The 22,813-nt window shown below is 42.2% G+C and overlaps 1 protein-coding gene across 6 annotated transcripts in view; it reads left to right on the forward strand.

Annotated features, from left to right (window-relative positions):
• The window catches only part of gabpa (GA binding protein transcription factor subunit alpha), an 82,316-nt gene that overhangs the window by 36,389 nt on the left and 23,114 nt on the right, over positions 1–22,813 (forward strand). For 5 of the 6 annotated variants that reach the window (XM_059968922.1, XM_059968926.1, XM_059968923.1 and 2 more), the window contains 5 exons: positions 440–587; positions 5,311–5,395; positions 6,762–7,010; positions 10,115–10,309; positions 16,165–16,221. In XM_059968922.1, the coding sequence (XP_059824905.1) occupies positions 440–587; positions 5,311–5,395; positions 6,762–7,010; positions 10,115–10,309; positions 16,165–16,221 (734 nt within the window). The remainder of the gene's footprint in view (positions 1–439; positions 588–5,310; positions 5,396–6,761; positions 7,011–10,114; positions 10,310–16,164; positions 16,222–22,813) is intronic. The other variant, XM_059968928.1, reaches the window with a different exon arrangement.

Genomic DNA, 22,813 nt, shown 5'->3' on the forward strand with positions numbered 1-22,813 from the left:
TACAGTGCAGTCACTGATGTAATAGGTAGAGTGGTTAATCAGATTAACTGTCTGGGAGAAGAAACTTTTAAGATGGTGTGATGTTGTTTGTTTTCATAGCCCTGTAGTATTTTCTAGAAGGGAGCTTTTGGAAAAGGCAGTTTACAGTAATGGGTGATGCCTGCAATGACTTTCCTGCCGGCTTCTTTATACTGGACACGTACAAGCCATTCAGTGATTTAGAACGCAGCCAATCAAGTTTTCTGCTGTCCTGATAGCTCACTCTAGTTTTTGTATATTATGAGAAAAACTAGACAATAATGGCTGATGTGAGGATGTTCTCTATAATGGAGTTTCTCATTACTCGTTTCCCTCTTCCTGATGTTGCTGATGCAGATTCCAGTGACTTGATGGTTGATGTTTGACTAATTTCATTTCTTCCATTTCACTCTTTTTCCAGCATTGCAGAGCAGACAACTATCACAACTGCGGAGTTCGTCAGCCAAGCCATTGACATCAATGAACCTGTCGGTAACCTGAAGAAACTGTTAGAACCACGCCTTCAATGTCCCTTGGAAGCACATGAAATTTGTCTTCAAGATATCCTGGTAAGAAATTAAATCTGATGTGAGGTTGTTTGGAGAATTGACAGAATTTGGACTATGTATACTGAGTCCTTGGCTACTGAGCGTGTAGTTAAAGTATGATGTGTGTTTACAATGCAGTGCACGTTCTTTGACCCATCGTCATATGATTACTATCATTTATGTAATGAGCTGCTTGAGAGAATGGCAGAGGCCGATACCATTATATAGTTACATGGATAGAAGTGGTTGAGAGTGATATGAGTCCAGAACAAGCATATGGCACTAACACAGGAAAAGCTGGAAGAACTCAGCAGGTCAGGCTGCATCATTGGAGAGAAATAAACAATTGTTATTTCCATACAACTACTAACCCTCTGTGGCAAGCAACATTCCCTCTTATTTTATAGATGCACAGACCGATCGTTGCTCTGAGCGGGAAATTTTTATAGGACTTGAAAACTGTGCGGCACTTCAATAAAATAATATACAAAAGAAAATTCCAGCTGCGCTGCAACATTTAAATTACTACATGGCCACACACAAGCATAGCTTAGAGGGAGCAGTGGTTGCAAACTTATACTCTAGTTAAAATTGCACCTCATACTGCTCCATTACCAGAGACTGAGTGTTTGCCCTGTATACCAGGGGTTCCCAACCATTTTTATCCCATGGACCTATACTGTGGAGCAAGGAGTTTGTGGACCCCAGCTCTATATTGTCTGTACTGCTATTTTCTGTCATCATCCCTCCACCTTATCTCATACCAGCAGCTTCCTTGAAGCCGTTATATCACCTCCCTGAATTTCTCTCTCCTTTCATGCAGGGCTTCTCTTAATCTCCATCTTAGCGCCTTTGCTTGAATGAACCTGAAAGTGTGTGTTGTTTTTGATCACTGAATGCATTCATTCATTTGAATCTAATATGAACATCAGGCAGATGCCTATGGATTTCCTTGGCCTATTTTTTTATAGTCACCATTTACTTAAAAGTAAACACAATCTGATTTAATAGAGTTCCATCGTTGAAGTTTTCCTTTTAATTATCATCAAGTTGAAACTCATCTATCTCCAGTATTGTTTCCTAGCATTGGGTAAAGCAGAAGATTAAAGTTAATCAATGCTTTTACGATTGGGTAGTGATTAGAAATGACATTCTCTTTGTTGTTACAGAGAAGTCAAAGATGCAGTAATTGAGTTTTTCCAAGAGCCTTTGTAATCTGAATAGCTAAAGACCATTTTGTGTTTGATTGTCTGCATTTATCCTCATTAAACTTGTTACAGTGAGGGGAGACTTCAGAAGAAATCTTAGTGGGTTACTGGAGCTGAATGCTTTTCCACTGGTTTGGGAGAGGCAAAAGCTGGGTTTTTAAAGGGTCTCAGTTCAAAAAGTCGACTCTTATTCCTTTCCATAGATTCTGATTGCCCTGCTGAGTTCCTTCTGCAGTTAGTGTGTTATTCTGGATTTCCAGCATTTGCAGAATTTCTTGTTTTCTTCAAGGATCAGACCACAATCAGTAAAGATCAGCAGCAGCACCACCACCATGATTATTCTAAACACTGCTGCTCCACAAGGTTGCATCTTCAGCCCACCCCCCACCCTTTTCCCAGTACATTGATAAATATATGGCTAAGTTCTTCTTTATCTCCATCTACAAGTTTGCAGATGGCACATCTGTAGTGGTTCTGCATCTCAAATAGCAATAAGTCGGAGTACAGGAAGGAGATGGCGAGCATAGTGATGTGATGTCATTACAACAATCTTTCCCTCAGTGTCAGCAAAATGAAAGAGTCATTGACTTCCTTTCAGAAAGGAGCGATGCACATGCTCCTGTCTACATCAATGGTGTTGAGGGTGAGAGGGTTGGGAGCTCCAACTTCCTGGGTGTGAATATCCTGTCCTGGTTGGGGTCACAGTCAAGAAAATTCACAAATGCTGTTACTTTCTCAGGAAGCTAAAGAAATTCTGCATGTCTGTCAGATCTCTAACAATGTTTAATGATGTGTCATTGAAAGCACTCAGTCTCAATGCATTATAGCTTTGTATAGCAACTGCTTTGCCCATGACTACTGGAAACTGCAGAGAGTTGCGGACGCAGCTCAGCACCTCACAGAACCAGCCTCCCCTATGTGGTATCTCTCTATACTTCTCACTGCCTCAGTCAAAGAACCCACCTATCCTGTATTTTCTCTTTTCTGCCCTTTCCCATCATGTAAAAGATTCAAAAGCCTCACAATCTGCATCATTACAATCTTGCACTTACCGTCTAACTGCACTGCATTTTCTTGGTAGCTTTTACACTTCATTCTGCATTGTTATTGTTTTATCCTGTTCTCAATGCATTGTGTAATGATTTGATCTGTATATACAGTATGAAAGACTAGCTTTTCACTTTATCTTGATGCACTTGACAATACCAAGTGACAGGCATAAAAAGATAAGTAATTGGGAGAGCATGCCAGACTGATTGGTGTAACTTTGGTGAATCCATGAACCAGCACGATGGACAGACCAGGCGGCCTCCTTCAACACTGTAATCTTGCACTCTACTAAAACCTGAAGATGCACTTTCTTCAAGCTTATCTGATTATTGGGAAGATAACAAAAAAGGCAATACGCCAAGAAAAAATGAGGTACGAAGATGAACTAGCCAAGAATATAAAGGAGAATAGTAAAAGCTTCTTTAGGTATGTGAATAGCAAAAAAATAGTTAAGACCAAAATTGGGCCATTGAAGACAGAAACAGATGAATTTATTATGGGGAACAAGGAAATGGCAGATGAGTTGAACAGGTACTTTGGATCTGTCTTCACTAGGGAAGACACAAACAATCTCCCAGATGTAATAGTGGCCAAAGGAACTAGGGTAACAGATGAACTGAAGGAAATTTATATTAGGCAAGAAACGGTGTTGGATAGACTGTTCAGTCTGAAGGCTGATAAGTCCCCGGGATCTGATGGTCTGCATCCCAGGGTACTTAAAGAGGTAGCTCTAGAAATCATGGACGCATTGTTAATCATTTTATAATGTTCTATAGATTCAGGAACAGTTCCTGCTGATTGGAGGGTGGCTAATGTTGACCCACTTTTCAAGAAAGGAGGAAGAGAGAAAACAGGGAATTATAGACCGGTTAGCCTGACGTCAGTGGTAGGAAAGATGCTGGAGTCAATTATAAAAGAGGAAATTATGACGCATTTGGATAGCTGTAGAAGGATCAGTCCGAGTCAGCATCGATTTATGAAGGGAAAATTATGCTTGACTAATCTTCTGGAGTTTTTTGAGGATGTAACTATGAAAATGGACAAAGGAGAGCCAGTGGATGTAGTGTACCTGGACTTCCAGAAAGCTTTTGATAAAGTCCCACATAGGAGATTAGTGGGCAAAATTAGGGCACATGGTATTGGGGGCAGAGTACTGACATGGATTGAAAATTGGCTGGCTGACAGGAAGCAAAGATTAGTGATTAAAGGGTCCCTTTCGGAATGGCAGGCTGTGACCAGTGGGATACCGCAAGGTTCGGTGCTGGGACCGCAGCTGTTTACAATATACATTAATGATTTAGATGAAGGGATTAAAAGTAACAGTAGCAAATTTGCTGATGACAAAAGCTGGGTGGCAGTGTGAAATGTCAGGAGGATGTTATGAGAGTGCAGAGTGACTTGGACAGGTTGGGTGAGTTGGCAAATGTATGGCAGATGCAGTTTAATGTGGATAGATGTGAGGTTATCCACTTTGGTGGCAAGAACAGGAAGGCAAATTACTATCTAAATAGAGTCAAGATAGGAAAAGGGGAAGTACAATGAGATCTAGGTGTTCTTGTACATCAGTCGATGAAAGCAAGCATGCAGGTACAGCAGGCAGTGAAGAAAGCTAATGGCATGCTGGCCTTTATAACAAGAAGAATTGAGTGTAGGAGTAAAGAGGTCCTTCTGCAGCTGTACAGGGCCCTGGTGAGACCCCACCTGGAGTATTGTGTGCAGTTTTGGTCTCCAAATTTGAGGAAGGACATTCTTGTTATTGAGGGAGTGCAGTGTAGGTTCACAAGGTTAATTCCCAGAATGGCGGGACTGTCATATGTTGAAAGATTGGAGTGACTGGGTTTGTATACACTGTAATTTAGAAGGATGAGAGGGGATCTGATTGAAACATGTAAGATTATTAAGGGATTCGACACGCTGGAGGCAGGAAGCATGTTCCCGCTGATGGGTGAGTCCAGAACTAGAGGCCACAATTTAAGAATAAGGGGTAGGCCATTTAGAACAGAGATGCGGAAAAACTTTTTCACCCAGAGAGTGTTGGATATGTGGAATGCTCTGCCCCAGAAGGCAATGGAGGCCAAGTCTCTGGACGCATTCAAGAGAGAGTTAGATAGAACTCTTATAGATAGCGGGGTCAAGGGATATGGGGAGAGGGTAGGAACGGGGTATTGATTGTGTATGATCAGCCATGATCACAGTGAATGGCGGTGCTGGCTAGAAGGGCCGAATGGCCTACACCTGCACCTACTGTCTATTGACTTTGCAGCAAAGGTAACAGTGGCTTACTTTATTTCAGGATAACAAATTACAGAAGTTAGATCCCTTTCCAGCTGAAGGGATTCTAGGGGTAGTGTAGAGAGCGTGGGATTTACCCCCATTTTGTTTATCACTCTTCAGTTTTCACTGTTGAAGCAGCACCGTGGTTCGTGAATTTGACTTGGGGATGATTTTTGCATCTGACGACTTTTCTTCTTTTGTCTGTCCAATAGCTGGATCCAAATCGCAGTTTATACGATCAGGGAGTGAAAACCGATGGTACTGTTCAGCTCAGTGTGGAAGTAGTTTCCAGACAAGGTAAGCTTGTTCTACATCGCATGCTATGCTCCAGGCTCAAGCAGGCACACTCCTAGCAGGGCTGATAGAAGCCTAATCAAAAATTTACTGGCATGTTCACAGATTGAGTATTCATTTTCTTTTCTGTCTGTCTCATGACCCCATTTTCAGGAATGTGATGCAATGAAGAGTATTATTGAGATCGTGTCTCTGCCTGCCTTTACCCCATATGAATAGAGTACTGAACAGATATTTATACAAACCAGTCTGGCTGCAGATGACTGCAGTGAAAGCCGGAGATGGGGGTGGGATTGAATAGGAAACAGCTGCCGAAACACAGAGGGAGCTCAAAATTCAGTTTTCCAGCATTCCCCATACTTCCCTGCAGACCATGAGTATTTTTGATCACCATCTTTATTTTCATGTGCTATGTCCAGTAGCAGTTAGCTTCTTTGCCTTAATCTCAAACTCTGTTTTGAGCTTTATTTATTTTAATTACTTTTCACTTGCGTAGAAATGCAAGTAACATACAACATACACACAAGGATTTATGTACAGTACTATGCAATACTGCACATCTATATAGCTAGGGTGCCTCAGACTTGCACAGTACTGTATTTGTCCATGGAGTGGAGAGTGAGTCTAAGTCTGGTGGGAGCAAAGGTTTTTGGGAATGACGAGGGTGAAGTGCTGCAGGAAGGGTGTAGGAGGCAGAGAAAGACTGGCAAGGGTGAGGGGTGGCGTGAGTACAGGCACACCCAGCCCTCAGACACCAGGCAAGATCATTCGATCAAACAATTGGTTTATTGATCATTACAGAATGCCTCTCTGGTGCTTCCTGCTCCCTCCCCTCTCCGTCCTCATTTCCACACCATGATTTCCCTCTCCCTGACCCTTCCCACTCTCAGTCCACAATAGAGACCCATATTAGAATCAGGTTTAAAAAATTAGTCCATATTTTAACAAAGATTACCATATAACCATATAACAATCACAGCACGGAAACAGGCCATCTCAGCCCTCCTAGTCCGTGCCGAATTCTTAATCTCACCTAGTCCCACCTACCCGCACTCAGCCCATAACCCTCCACTCCTTTCCTGTCCATATACCTATCCAATTTTACCTTAAATGACACAACTGAACTGGCCTCTACTACTTCTACAGGAAGCTCATTCCACACAGCTATCACTCTCTGAGTAAAGAAATACCCCCGTAGCTTTAATACGCAGCTTTATTATTCCTTCCCAATATGGACCATCTATCTTCAGTTTCCCTTGCTAATTACTTGCCTGCTTTATTGTGTTTAAAAGCTTTTCTGTTGTTTGGCAATTGTTAATTTGTTGGTGAGGAAGTGCATCTTGTATTTTTTAAGTATTGTTACTTTTAGCAGGAGTAGAGCCGAAGCTTAACATCCTGGAGATTGTTAAGCCAGTTGAAACAGTCGAGGTGGTAATTGACCCAGATGCAACACATCATGCAGGCACTGAGACCCTTGTGGAGGAAGCACAAGTCATAACGCTGGATGGCTCAAAGCAGCTGACTGCAATCCCGGATGAGACTTCAGAACAAGTAACACGGTGGGCCGCTGCTCTTGAGGGTTATCGGAAAGAACAGGAACATCTCGGGATTCCATATGGTACAGTTTGGTGGAGAGGCTGCTCAGCCCATTTGTGTGCTAGCAGTTATGCTTACAGTAGCCCACTCCCCCTTCATTTTGCCTGTCCTTATGTTCTCTTGTCTCATAAGTTTCTGTATTTTCCAATATGTTCCATTTGTTTCCCCTCAGCTTTCCTATGCAGGAGCAAAATTCTTGTTGACTGTTTATTTCACTTCTTTAAAACTGTGTCACTGCTGATTAATTGGGCTTTGAAAACTCACACTTGTTCCTTGACCACGTCTTATTTTCCTCGTGCATGGCTCCTGTCACCACACTATTCTGAATTCTGAACAGAGAAATGCCATTTTTATACAGAATTGACTAGCAATTACGATATTGACCATTTGGTAAACTATGTTCAAATTCCCTGCAAGATCAGTCCCCACTTACAATTCATGTGAATCTGCAAGTAACAACTGATGATACTTTGAAGTTAGTAAAGCAATTGACTGAAGTAGGTGTGTGTGTTTCGCGTCCTTCTGTTACATACTTATCTCTTCTTCATGAAGCCAAAATGGCTCTGGGAATCTGCCATGCAAAGAGAAGCTATTTTCTTCAAAGATTTTTTTTTGCCTGGACTCTCTGCCCTTTCTGCAATCTATTGATGCAGACACATTGTTAACCCTTACCAGCCACAGCTTCCACAGTTGATCACAGTGAGAGACTCTGAATGTAAATGTTAATGTCTCCCATATCAATTTGAGCAATCCTAGGATGACTAATGAGGTCCCTTGCTGCATCTCAGAAACTTACCTTGCACCATTCCAAATGCAAGCCTCTATTAATAATGTACCTGTTTTCCATTCTGATACTAGTAACACATTGCCTTTTCTAAATGAGAGTAGAAACTTGAAAGTAGTATCAAATTGTGGTCCACACGAGACCTTACAGATTTAATTGAATGGGCTGTTAGCAGTCACTGCTGAGGCAGAAATAATGAGCAACTATGTACAACACAAAATGAATTGCATCAGGGAGTCATATGCCAGCAATGAGTCATCCATTGGCAGGCGAGAAGAAATAAGTGGAAAATGTTAACTTAGTTCTATTTCTCATCTATAGATGCCTTGTCATTTTAAGAATTCATGTTGAGGGCTATAGGGCCACATAGAGCACTAAAGCACAGAAACAGACCCTTCAGCCCATCTGGTCCATGCCATCCCATTATTCTGCCTAGTCCCTTTAACCTGAACCCCCTTCCCATCTATGTACTTATCCAAACGTCTCTTAAATGTTGCAGTTGAACATGCATCCACTACTTGCACTGGTGCTGGCAGCTCATTCCACACTTGCATCACCCTCTGAGTGAAAAGGTTCCCCCACAGGTTCCTCTTAAATATTTCACATTTCACCCTTAACCTATGACCTTACAACCTCAGTGGAAAAAGCCTGTTTGCATTTATCCTATCTATACCTCTCCCAATTTTGTATGCCTTTATCAAGGGGTATTGTAATTACCTATTGCCTGCCATGAATCTTTTATGTGTTAAGTGACAGAACAGGCAAATTCGATGTTTTAACTGAAAACAATGAGATAGGATGCAGAGTACCTTCTCATTTGAGCACCAAATTTTATTTAGCTAGCTTGCAACCTTTTTTTTCAGGTTCTTGGTCCTGAAAGAACTAATAATCCAACATGGAAATGGGTCCTTTCACCCTGTCCGGTCCATGCCGACCGTCGAGAACCTATTCATTTAATTAGCGATACAGCGTAGACCAGGCCCTTTCAGCTCTTTGAGCCACCCACGACAAACCTGATTAATCTGAACCCAATCACAGGACAATTTATAATGACCAATTAACCTACCTGTGCACTTTGGACTGTGGGCGGAAACCAGAGCACCCATGGAAAACCGGCGCTTTCCACTGGAGAGGACATAAGGAGACTCCCTGCAGAACAGTGTCTGAATTGAACTCCGAGCTCCAGAACACACGAGCTGTAAAAGCTAACTGCTACACTACAGTAGCACCCACTAATTTAAAGTCTTCAGCACATCGATGATAGAAAAATGAAGGGCTTTGTAAGTTGAGCAAGCTAGTTCTCTAGGGAGCAGGGGTTCCCGACCTGGGGGCAACAGACCCCTCGGTTAATGATGGGGGTCCATGGTGTTTAAAAAAAAAAGGTTGGGAACTCCTGCTCTTGGGCAAAGGAGGGTGTGAGGCAACTTGATAGAGGAATACAAGGTAAGAGGCATAGATCGAAGAGATAGGGATTTTTTTCCATTGCAGAAATGGCTTGTAGCATACTACAGCACAGAAACAGGCCCCTCAGCCCCTCTAGTCTGTGCCAAGTTGTTATTCTGCCTGGTCCCATCAACTCACCTCTGAACCATAGTCCTCCATACTCCTCTCATCCATGTACTTATCCAAACTTCTCTTTAATTTTGCAGTTGATTAACAGTTTATTACAGAATGGTGGGAGCGTGGAACCCCCTGCTAGGGATGATGGTTGAGGCAGATACATTAGGGGCACTTAAGAAACTCTTAGATATTCACATGAATGATAGAAAAGTGGAGGGCTATGTAGGAGGGCAGAGTTAAAGCTGATTTATACGTGCGTCGCATCAAAGCCGTAGGTATTGCATACCCTACGCCGTACCTATGCTCTCAGGTGACGTGCACCTCTCCAGAAAAGTTACTGACACATTGTAGTGACGCAGACCACAATAGCTGTGATTGATCTGCCTGGTAGCGTCGCATTTCCTGTTGCTTCTTCTCTGCCATGTCTGTAGGCTGTGCGTACACCGATACGAAATACATGAAACAAATTGTCAAATCTACCTGCCGACATGCGGAAGTGTTTGAAATGCATTTCCTCGTCCATGTCTCTCACGAAGAAATTCAACACAGTGGGATAGAAACCCCACCGCCAACTAGCGTTTTGGCGCACACCAGCGCATGCTCGCTACGGCGTAGAGCAACACAGAAATGAAAATCAGGGTTACAGTGCAGCACAAATATAAATCAGCCATTATATTGGTCTTAGTTAAAAGATTGGCACATCATGAGCTGAAGGGCCTGCACTGTGCTGTAATGGTTTGTGCTTTTGTATTTCACCCAGGTGTCTTATTTTCCTACTCTAGATCCAATTCAGTGGTCAGTCGACCAAGTGTTGCACTGGGCCGTGTGGGTGATGAAGGAGTTTGCCATGATGGACGTGGATGTGAAGGAACTGACCATGTTGGGGAAAGACCTGTGTTCCCTCAGCCAGGAAGAGTTCCTGCAGCGAGTACCAAAAGGAGAGATTCTGTGGAGCCACTTAGAGTTGCTGAGGAAGTGTGAGTAAACCCCAATGCAAAATGTACTCTTATCAAAAACCAAACTACTGGAAGAACTCAGTCGTTAAAGCAGAGTCTGTGGCAAGAAAAACTAATGAGCTGGAGTGAGAAGGGTACTAAAGCATGCTAATGGGAAACAACGAGAGGTGGTTTACCTGTGGTACCCAATAACCTACCCCAGCAACTGCCCTTCCCCACCCACCCACGCAGCACTACATACACATCACCTGGTATGCATATAATTAGTCTGTGTATCTAACAGCTTTTTGTACATTGTGTTTTATAGAATTGTTTTTAATATTTTTATACTTACTGTGTTCTTTATGTTTATTGTGTTTTTTTATGCTGCATTGGATCCGGAGTAACAATCGTTCTGTTCTCCTTTACACTCATATACTGAAAAATGACAGTAAACTGTCTTAAATCTTGAGGTTGGAAAATTAAGTTGTCATTCCAAGGGGTTGGAAAATCTCTCTGGAATACACCCCTTGAATTTATTTATTTATTATTTAAAGATACTGCACGGTAACAGGCTCTTCTCAGGGTTCGAAGAATATTTATTATATATGCAGTATACAACCCTGAAATTCGTCTTCTCCACAGAAAGTCACAAAGCAAGAACCATGGAACCAACCCGCTCACAGAAAAACATCAAACACCCCTTCCCCCTCCCCCAGCGCACAAAAGGCAACATAAAAAAAGATTGAAAACAGAATGTAAACACAAAAGGCATATTTCAGTTCAGTTCTGGCCCAGTGATCCTGCACCACGCAGTTACACCCATGTGACCTATTAACCGGTACATCATTTGGAATATGAGAGAAAACCACAGCACCCATTAGGAAATTCACGGTCACAAGAGGAGCATACAAACTCTTTGCAGGCAGCAGAAGAATTGAACCTACGTCACTGGCGCTGTAATAGCGTTATGCTAACAGCTATACTGCTATGCTGCTCCTGAATAAATGGAATAAATATTGAATTCTCCAACTTCAGATTAACTGCTCTCTCATCATTTTCTCTAAATTGGTTTATTAATGTCATATGTACCCAAGTACAGTGGAAAAAACTTACAGATCAATTCATTCCAACAACGCATTGAGGTAGTACAAGGTCAAACGATAACAAGTGCAGAATAAAGTGTTACAGTAAAGTGCCATTCGGGAAGATAAGGTGGAAGGTCATAATGAGTTAGATTGTGAGGTCAGTAGTCCACTCTACACTATGGAACCATTCAGTAGTCTTGTAACAGCAGAATAGAAGTCGTTCTTGGAACTTGCAGGCTCTTGTATCTACTGTCCGAAAGAAAAGAGAAAGAACATCCAATGTGGATGGGGTCCTTGGGTATGTTGGTGATTAATCGACGACACCTGGACGTGGCATGTTTATGTCCCTTTATCAAAGGTACATTTTACGTCAGAGAAATGTACTTCCTGAAATTCTTTTTCTTCGCAACCATCCACGAAATCAGAGGAGTGCCCCAAAGAATGAATGACAGTTAAATGTTAGAACCCCAAAGCCCCCCCCCAGCTTCCCCCTCCCACGAGTAAGCAGCAGCAAAGCACCGATTTCCCCCTCCCCCCACCAGCAAAGAAAGCATCGGCTCCCTCCACCCAGCACTCAAACATGCAGCAAAGCATCAATAAAGACACAGACTTGCAGTACCCCAAAGACTGCTCGTTCACCCAGTTAATCGATATACCACAGGCTCCCTCTCTCCCTAATAAGGGGAAAAAAGGTGTCTCTGTTTCACAACAAGAGGGGAGACATACCAGACAACTCGCTGATTTACGATGTTAAAAGTCCCCATTGTGTTGCTTTTTCCGAGCTCTGTGCCCAAAGAACTCGGGTCTTCCATCTCCCACAACCGATTTCCTGCAGAGGCACCGACCTCCAAAGCCACAAAATCCCAGGCCTCCGAAGGTGAGCTAATCTTCTAGCATCGTCCTCGGTATAACAAATAATGTCCAGTCATGAGACCCTGAGAGTGGGTCCTATTCCCGCAAAGAACCAAAGTCAGCGTGTAACTCCAGACCAAGGTCTTCAAAAGAACCCTGAAAGGGAAAAATAGAGATATTAAAGATAGAAACAGAGTTGTTTCCAAAGATGCAAGCGAAGGAGTCACCGTTAGGTGCATCATCCTAAGCTCCGTCCCATTTCTTCAAAATGCCTGATTATTGGTCATTATTGTCATTATTGGTGCTCCTTATCTGCTGTCTTAAACTCTCTCCAAATAGGCTTTTGTCTTGCATCTTTCCCTTCTCAGCTGTGCTTTGAAAACTATAAACCTTCCACTATTCCAGCCATTCTGAGGAAGGGACACTGATCAAAAACGCTGACTGGTTTCCGTTTCCGCAGATGCTACTTGACTGGCTGAGTACTTCTAGTACTTCCTGTTTTTGTCTTGAGTTCCAGCAACTACTGTTCTTTATGTTCAACTTATCATATTGCTGACTGAAATGTTATTTATGGAACTTTTCTTTCAACTCTGCTGCCTTCCTGTATCTGATTTTGAGCAATGTTCATCCATCAACTGACCTACATTAGCACTCATCTTGGCACCATCTCAGTTACAGATTTCTCATTCTTGTTTTAATGTTCCCTATGGCTTCACCCCTTCCTGCCTTTTTAATCTTCTGTAACTCGTCAAGCAAATTGTATCTTCCAGGTTTTAATTCCAGCAGATCAAAGCATCGATGACTAAGGCCCCTAATCTTCAGCCTCCGTACACCTTACCACACTTCCCTCTCAAGTGTTCCTCAGAACATACCTTCAAAATTCAAAGCAGATTTATAATCAAAGTACAGCACGTCACCAAGAGATTCATTTTCTTGCAGGCATTCACAGTAAATGCAAAGCAACATAATACAAAGACAAACGACCAATATGCAAAAGATGACAAATTGTGCAAATACTAAAAGAAAGACAATTAATAATAAATAAATAATATTGAGAACATGAGTTGTAGAGTCCTTGAAAGTGGGTCCTTAGATTGTGGAATCAGTTCATGGTGAGTGAAGTTACGCTCTCTGGTTTGGGAGCCTGATTCAAGATTCAAAAACTTTATTGTCATTCTAACTGTACATCAGCTCTGCAGGACAGAATGAGACAGCGTTTCCCAGGGGCAAGTGCAATCATAACATATGCAACACTAAATAATAAACACAACAATAAATAGTAAAACACAACAGCCACTTGTCAGTTTAAATCGAGTTCTAAGTGTCCAGTGCAAGTTAAAAGTGTCCAAGGCAGAGTCAGGTGGAGCAGCTATCTAGCAGTCTGACTGCCTGTGAGAGGAAGCTGTTTAGTAGCCTTGTGGTTTTTGTTCTGATGCTCCTGTAACGTTTGCCTGATGGCAGAAGAACAAACAGTTTATTGAGAGGGTGTGAGGGGTCTTTAATGATGTACCGTGTCTTCTGGAGACATCGACTCTGAAAGAGGTCTTGGACAGAAGGTAGGGAGACCCCAATAACCTTCTCTGATGGTTAAAGTGTAATTATTTCCAGAACCTGGTGCTGTGGCACCTAAGGCTCCTGTACCACCTCCCTGTGGCAACAATGAGAAGTGAGCATAGTCTGCTTTCCAGTGACAGTGTTCCTTGTAAATGTTCTCAGTGGTGGGGAAGATTTTACTTATAATGGACTGATACCTCTTTTATTGTTAGCAGAGTCTTATCCCTAATCTTGTTCGGTGCCTTCGTACACTTGGGTTTGATTGGTGCTGGAGCTCCTAAATGGATAGCTAATCAGTCAAATCAATTTTTAATTTATTCTTTGGAAATGGGCATTGTAGGCATTGCCCTGCTTTACAAGTTCTCTCTAATTGCCTTTGCTTTTGAAATCATAAGTTGGTGGTGGGTTATATTGCATTACCATGAGTACAGTTGGCATTCTCAGAATATTATTGTATGTTGAAAGGCCTGAGTAGATAGATATAAACTTGATGTTTCCTATGGAGTCTAAGACCAGAGGGCACAACCTTAGGATAGAGAGACGTCCATTTAAAAAAGAGATGGGGCATTTCTTTAGCTTGAGACTGGTGAATCTGTGGAATTCATTGCCACAGGCAGCTGAAGAGGCCAAGTAATTGAGTATATTTAAGGCAAAGGTTAGTCACAGCTTGAAGGGTAATGGGGGGGGAAGCAGAAGATTGGGGCTGAGAGGGAATATGGATCAGCCATGTTGAAATGGTGAAGCAGACTCAATAGATCAAATGCCCTAATTTGACTCCAGTAATCTTATGGTCTTTCAGAAATGTTAATTCTGTCTAGTCCCATTGACAATACCCCTTCCATCCATGTACTTACCCAAATGTCTCTTAAATCTTGCATTGAATCCACTTCCGCTGACAGCTCATTCCGTACTCACGCCATCCCCTGTGCGAAGTTCCTCCTTAAATATTTGCTTTATCATTTGTAACTTATGACTCCCAGTCTTAGTCTCACCCAACCTCAGTGGAAAACACCTGCTTGCATTTACCCTATCAATACTCCTCAAAATTTTGTGTACCTCTTTCAAATCTTCCCTCATTCTCCTACACTCCTGGGAATAAAGTCCTAACCTATTTCACCTATCACTATAACTTTGGTCCTGGCAATATCTTTGTATATTTTCTCTGTACTCTTCCAGCCTTATTGACATGTTCTCTTCTCGCTGCTGCCATCAGGAAGAAGCCACCAGAGCCTCAGGGTTCACCATCAGGTTCAGGAACAATCATTATTCTTCAACCATCAGGTTCTTGAATTGAACCATTGGGGATAACTTCACTTGCCCCATCACTGAACTGTTCCCACAGCTATGGACTCACTTTCGAGGACTCTTCATGTCATGTTCTCAATATTTATTGTTTATATATGTATTATTGTTATTTCTCTTTGTTTTCTTTCTTACTTTCTTTCAGCATTTCTACAGTTTGTTGCCTTTTGCTCATTGTTTGTCCACCCTGTTGGGTGCAGTCTTGCATTGATTCTATTATGGTTGTTGGATTTACTGAGTATGCCCACATAAGAATGAATATCAGGGTTGTATACAGTAAAATAAATATACTTTGATAATAAATTTACTTTGAACTTTGAGTTAAGTTATGGTGACCTAGTTACAATTCAAGTTACTGTTACTTAAAGGAACTTGGAGGTGGTGTTTTTATGCTCCTGCATTGCTGTCACATGTTTGAATGGAATAATTGAAGAATACAACTGTGCATGGAATATCACCTCCTGCACCCAGTCCTCATTCCACAGTTAAACTTGTGAGACATCTGTTTCAGCGTTGAGCCATAATTTAAATTAACATACACTATGTAGTTAGTTACTAAGCCTGGCGGAACAGTTTCTGCTGACAGAAGAAGAGGCAGGCTGCTGGCTACTTAAAACCATTCACCAGGCAGATGTGGCTTTTCCACTGTGGTTGGCAGCTCATCTAGGAGAAGGAAAACTGATCTCAAACCTCAGCTGCCTTGTCCCTATACCCTCTCATGAGGAAGACTTCAAGAGTAAAACCTGAGGGGAAAAATCTGGAGCTGGAGTCCTGAAGGTAGTACTGCATTGAGTTTACTGCTGACAGGCAACTCCTGTGATGCCACTGATGGCAAACTGTATTGCCTCTGCCGTTCCTTTGGGTTCTTCAGATGCATGAAGAGGGAGAGCCTGCTGTATGGGCAACAGCTTGCTCTCCACGTCGTACTGCCCTGGCTTGTGTAACTAGACAGCTAGGATGTAACCCTGACCGACAGAGGCCTTATTCACTAGTGTGTAGTGGTCGAATGAGATAAATATGATACTTGTCACAAATTTTCATTACGTACATGGGGTAAATGTTTTGGTAATTTAGTTAATTGAGCTTATTTTTGCCTTACAGACGTATTGGCAAGCCAAGAGCACACAGGCGAAATAACAACTGTTACCATTGATCAACGTGAGTACTTGTGACAGGATCATCTTTCTGTGTACCTGTTTGTTTTGATTCTTAGCTGATGTTTCTTCCTGTCATTCCACCAACAAATGGTCATGTTTTACATTGATTTTGTATTGACATTCAACTTCAGTTAACTGTGTTGAATGTCTGAATGAGGCCTTCACTTTTATAACATTGAACAGTACAGCACAGGAACAGGCCCTTCAGCCCACAATGTTGTACTGAACAAAAAATTAATCGTCAATAGGCCAACTAAGTTAATCTATTCTGCCAACACAATCTCCATATTCTATTTTCCTCACATTTATGTGCTTATCTAAATTATCTTAAATGTCCCTAATGTATCACCACCCCTGGCAGAACATTCCATGCACCCAACACTCTGTTTTATAAAAAAGTCTTGCCCCTCATATTTCCTTTTAAATTAAGCTCTCTCACCTTATACACATGCTCTCTGAATTTTGCAATGAAACAGTTACTTTTTTAGGTCACCATTTTAATTGCATTGTTTTTTAATGATAAGATTTTTTGGGGGGGACCTACCTTTTGCATTTCTACACATTTCAGAGTTGAGCCCACTGTGAACGCTGGCCAAGAGTGAGTAGTTTTAATTTGCGTGTGATTGTGGAGATCTCTTTAAATGTCTTTAATGTTAATAGAAGCCTAGACTTAGATTATCCATCAGCCGTGTGTCTGAACACCAGTTACAATGGCTGTAGTGTGAGGAGGGTCAGCTGCAAAGACAGCATTTGCAAGCTTGTAACTTGACACTGAAATGTACAGCTGTGAGCAGGACCTCCAAGGCCTGCCTAAGCTACTCTTGTGTGGTATGGGAGTGCTCCTCACGGGTCAATTCCATGTTGAAGAGCAGCTGTTAAATCATCACATCAAACAGCAGCATCAGATTGCATTTCCTTGGTTGTAGAGTGCCACAGAGCTTTTGTCTGTCAGACAGAGACAAAGCAACAGGCTGAGGGCACCAGACGCAGTCACGCTACAGCAGCTGAATACCTAAAGGTGTCCAGTAACTTCCTTCCAAGGACACCCAAGTGACAGCCAGTGAGGAAATGAGGTGAGCATAAAGATAAAAAGTAAAGATTAGCTTTCTTTGTCATGTACATCAAAAGGAGCAATACCTCAAAAAAAGCAGCATCCATCATTAAGGACCCCCATCACTCAGATAATGCCCTGTTCTCATTGTTACCATCAGGAAGAAGGTACAGAAGCCTGAAGGCACACACTCAACGATTCAGGAACAACTTCTTCTCCTCTACCATCAGATTTCTGAATGGACGCTGAACCCATGAACGCTACCTCATTACTTTTATTTTTACTTATGCTGCAAAAACAACAATCTTCACAACATATGCTATAGAACATAGAATAGTATAGTACAGTACAGGCTCTTCAGCCCACAATGTTGTGCCGACCCTTAACCCTGCTTCCCATATAACCCCCCCCCTTAAATTTCTCCATATACCTGTCTTGTAGTCTCTTAAATTTCACTAGTGTATCTGCCTTCACTACTGACTCAGGCAGTGCATTCCATGCCCCAACCACTCTCTGAGTAAAAAAACCTTCCTATAATATCCCACTTGAACTTCCCACCCCTTACATTAAAGCCATGTCCTCTTGTATTGAGCTGTGGTGCCCTGGGGAAGAGGTGCTGGCTGTCCACTCTATCTATTCCTCTTAATATCTTATATACCTCTATCATGTCTCCTCTCATCATCCTCTCCAAAGAGTAAAGCCCTGGCTCCCTTAATCTCTGATCATAATGCATACTCTCTAAACCAGGCAGCATCCTGGTACATCTCCTCTGTACCATTTCCAGTGCTTCCACATCGTTCCTATGGTGAGGCAACCAGAACTGGACACAGTACTCCTAATGTGACCTAACCAGAGTTTTATAGAGGTGCATCATTACCTCGCGACTCTTAAACTCTATCCCTTGACTTATGAAAGCTAACACCCCATAAGCTTTCTTAACTACCCTATCTACCTGTGAGGCAACTTTCAGGGATCTGTGGACATGTACCCCCGTATCCCTCTGCTCCTCCACGCTACCAAGTATATTGCCATTTACTTTGTACTCTGCCTTGTAGAGTTTGACCTTTCAAGGTGTACCACCTCCCACTTCCCTGGGTTGAACTCCATCTGCCACTTCTCAGTCCACTTCTGCATCCTATCAATGTCTCTCTGCAACCTTTGACAATCCTCCAGACTATCTACAACACCACCAACCTTTGTGTCAGCTGCAAACTTGCCAACCCACCCTTCTACCCCCACATCCAGGCCCAAAAAGTAGAGGTCCCAGAACCGATCCTTGTGGGACACTACTAATCACAACCCTCCAATCCGAATGTACTCCCTCCACCACGATCCTCTGCTTTTCGCAGGCAAGCCAATTCTGAATCCACCTGGCCAAACTTCCCTGGATACCACGCCTTCTGACTTTCTGAATAAGCCTACCATGCTGGTGATATTAAACCTGATTCTGAAACCTGCAATGAAATGTATGGTTTGTGTCAATGAGCAGTTCAGTCCAAGGATTTGCTGGGGGCAACCACATGTGTCGCCATGCCTACAACTCTCTAACCTGTACTTCTTTGGAATGTAGGAGGAAGTCCACATGGTCACAGGGAAAATGTACAGATTCCTAACAGCAGCAGGAATTGAACCCCGATCACTGCCGCTGTAAAGCGTTACATTAACTGCTGTGCCAGAGATCAATGCAAGCATCACGGTGGAGAGCCATTTGTCAGGATCTGCAGACTAGCAAGCTAAGAGCCATTGTGGTAATGTGGAGATATTCTACCAGACCGCAAGACAGAAGTTGATGGTGTGAGATATTTGTTGGTCTTTCATTGGTAGTCAGAAGCTCACTGACAGCAACTCAGAAGCTTGTAACTAGAAAGACGCATGATTTAATGGACAAACACAAACAACTGTGAAATAGTGGATAGAGTGCCATTGCTTCATGTGAAAACTCTGTTTCTGAAAGAGTATTGATAATGTCTTGTGCATACGGTTATTGTATGAGGAGCATTTGATGGCTCTGTAGTTTAGAAGAAATGGCAGGGGAGGAAACTCATTGAAACCAATAGAATATTGTAAGGCCTAGACAGAGTGGACACTTACCCATACATCTTTAAACTTTTCACCTCTCACTTTAAATGCAAGCCCTCTAATATCTGACATTTCTTGCCATTTCTACTCTGGAGGTTTTGGGTGAGGAAGAAAATACTGATGGTCTGTATGACCTAAGCCTCATAATTTTATAAACTTACAGCAGGTGTCTGCTCAGCTTCTGTGCTTCAGAACAAACAGCTATCAGTGCAAAACTAGGATTGAAGAGTTGAGAAATCTTGCCAGACATTGAACCTTGTCCAGACTGCACTTGGATTACTGCAAGCAGGCCTGTTCATGTTGTGCAGAACACTGGTGTGGGTAATTGACACTTGTGCGGTTATCGATCATGGAGCTGAACACCGAGTGCCTTTTGAAATGAGGAAGCTAAAGATAATCTGATAGAGAGGGACCTTTGGTGTTAAGAAGGCATCTGACAGTGCTGATACAGAGCAAATGCTTTTACTTGGGGAAAAAGCAAAACTAGAAAAAATTGATGAAAGAAATTGGAAAGCAAATTTAGGAAAAGACACTTCACTCCAAGACAGTGCAGAGTTTGTGGAACTTCCACAGAGTTGTTGAGGGAATTGTGTAAATGCCTTTAAAGGATTATTCCTTTATTGTTCCTAGGTACAGGAACAACAAGCATAGAAATCGATGCCCAGTGTCCAAAGGCCTGGAGATTAGTTTGTGTGTGTGAGAGGGAGGAACAGGGCTTGTTTATCTGTTATTTTGTTGCTTGTATTGTGTTTTCTGCCAAGCGTTGTGGGCATGCTGGCTTGGTACCAGAATATACCCCCCAGCCCGTCCCTAGGTTGTGTTGATTGTTAACACAAACAGCACATTTCACTATATGCTTCACTCTTTATACAGAATCAGAATCAGGTTTACTATCACTGGCATAGGTTGGGAAATTTGTTGACTTTGTGGCAGCAGTACAATGCAATACATGATAAGAGAGAAAAAAATGAATTGCAGTAAGTGTATATATGTGTGTGTGTGTATATATATATATATATATATATAAAAAATAGTTAAATAAGTAGTGCAAAAATAGCAATGAAAAAGTAGTTAGGTAGCATTCATGGGTTCATTGTCCATTCAGAAATCGAATGGCAAAGGGGAAGAAGGTGTTACTGAATCATTGAGTGTGTGCCTTCGGGCTTCTATACCTCCTCCTGGGTGGTAGCAATGAGATCAAGGCTTTACCTGGGTGACAGGGATCCTTAATGATGGACGCCACCTTTTTGAGGCATTGATCCTTGAAGATGTCCTGGATTCTTCGGAGGCTAGTGTCCATGATGGGTGTGACTAAGTTTACAGTTCTCTGCAGCGTACTTAGATCCTGTGCAGTAGCCTTCCCACCACCCATATCAGACAGTGATGATGACACAGGATTGATAAATCTGAATCTGAAATCTATGCAGGTATATTAAGGATCTTGCTGACAGATTCAGTTGATTGGTGCAGGTTTGATTGAACCAAAATCCCTAATATGTTCTTGGCATAGATGGACCATTTCTTTGAAATGTAGTTGAGATACATGGATGCATTTTAAGAGGAAGTTAAGTGTGCTGAAAGAAAAAGAAGCAGAGGAATGTACTGCAAACTGAGGTGACATAGGGTACGTGCAAGCTTGAGTAAAGAATTTGATTGAACTATGAAAACTATTGACTATTGAATGCTCTGTAAAGTCTATACACAGTACATCCTAGAGCAGGGGTTCCCAGCCTGGGTCCACAGACCTGTCAGTTAATGGTAGGGGTCCATGGCATATAAAAGGGTTGGGAAACCCTGTCCAAGGGTGTTGCTCATATCTACTGATCAGAGTGCTTTACTGTGAAAAGTTCAGAGAGAGAATTTGTCTAAACCATCTAATGATCTTGTTTATTATATATTCATGTATGGAACATGCGTTTTACTGACAAGACCTGTATTTTTAACCCATCTTAACTGGTCTTAAGAACATAGAATGTTACAGCGCAGTATAGGCTCTTTGGCCCATGATGTTGTACAGACCTTCTAGCCTACTATAAGATCAATCTAACCCTTACATTGCTCTCCATTTTTCTTTCATCCATGTGCCTTTAATGCCCCTAATCTGTCTGCTTCTACCACCATCCTGGCTGTGTGTTCCACTCTCTGTTTTTTTTTAAAAATCTTGCTCTGACATTCCCTTATACATTCCTCCAATTAATGTGTAGAACAGATGCAGTTCTCTTGCTCATGCCCCACGGTGCTTATGGGGGTAGATATCCAGGAACAAAGAAGAACCAACTGTGTCAGGATGATATATAACTTCTGTGTCAGGATGTGTAAATGGTGATGTTTCCATGACTTGCTACTCCCATTGTCATTGATGATAGAGATCACAGGTTTATCAGATGCTGTCACAATATTCAAGGCAGGTAACCAGCGCATTTTGTAACTGATGCTTACTGATGCATTGAAGACTTTGGGTAGTCAATGGGTTGTCAACCAAAGGGCCTCTTTGTCCTTGGTGGTATTTAGTTTCTTGTGTGTTGCTAGTTGTACCTTCAACTAGGCATGTAGAACTTTTGACGTGCTGTATTGGGAAAACAGATTTGGGAAGTCAGAAAATGATTCATCTGCTGCAGGATACCCAGTTTGTGACCTTTTCTTGTGGTCATATAGTCTATATACAATACTGTGCAGTAGTCTTGCACCCATATATGGAACTAGGTTTTTGCACAGCACTGTAGTAATTTTACGTATTGCACTGTACTGTCACAAAAAAATATTTTATGACATATTTTAATGATGAACTTGATTCTGATACAGGTCTCCATTGTGGACGGAGAGTGGGAAAAGAGCTGGCAAAGGGAAATTATAGTTGGGAAAGGGGGAAGGGTGATGGAGCGGGAAGTACCACGAGACATTCTTCAATGATCAATAAACCAATTGTTCGGATTCGGATGACCTTACCTGGTATCTCAGGGCTGGGTGTATCTACACCCATGCCACCCTCAGCCCTTGGCACTCCTTCTCTGCAACCTGTCCCGCACTCCTCCCAAGGCGTACCACCCTCGCCATTCCCAACATCCTTCGCTCCTGCCAGATTTGCAAACTTGCTTTCTGCTCCACATTGACAAGTACAGTACTTTGCAAAAGTGTTAGGCATCCTATCTATATATATATATATATATACGCGCCATAGACCTTTGTACAGTATTATGTGACAGGCCCAGTTGAGGTTTTAGTCAAAGCAGACTCTCAGAGATGTTGATAATGAAGGACTGAAGTCCACTGAATATCAAGGTGAATGGTTAGGCTCTTGGATTGTTGCCTGTCAGTTTTGTGGCTTGAAGGTTACTTGCTACTTATTGACTGATGCTTGACTGTTATCTCAGGTTTGTTGCATGCAGGTTAAACAGCTTGAATTTTCTGAGGAACTTTGAATGGAATTGTTGTTTGGCCACCAGCAACTTTCCCCACCTCTGGC

The sequence above is a fragment of the Hypanus sabinus genome, chromosome 4, assembly GCF_030144855.1.
Source record: "Hypanus sabinus isolate sHypSab1 chromosome 4, sHypSab1.hap1, whole genome shotgun sequence".
Classification (NCBI taxonomy): domain Eukaryota; kingdom Metazoa; phylum Chordata; class Chondrichthyes; order Myliobatiformes; family Dasyatidae; genus Hypanus; species Hypanus sabinus.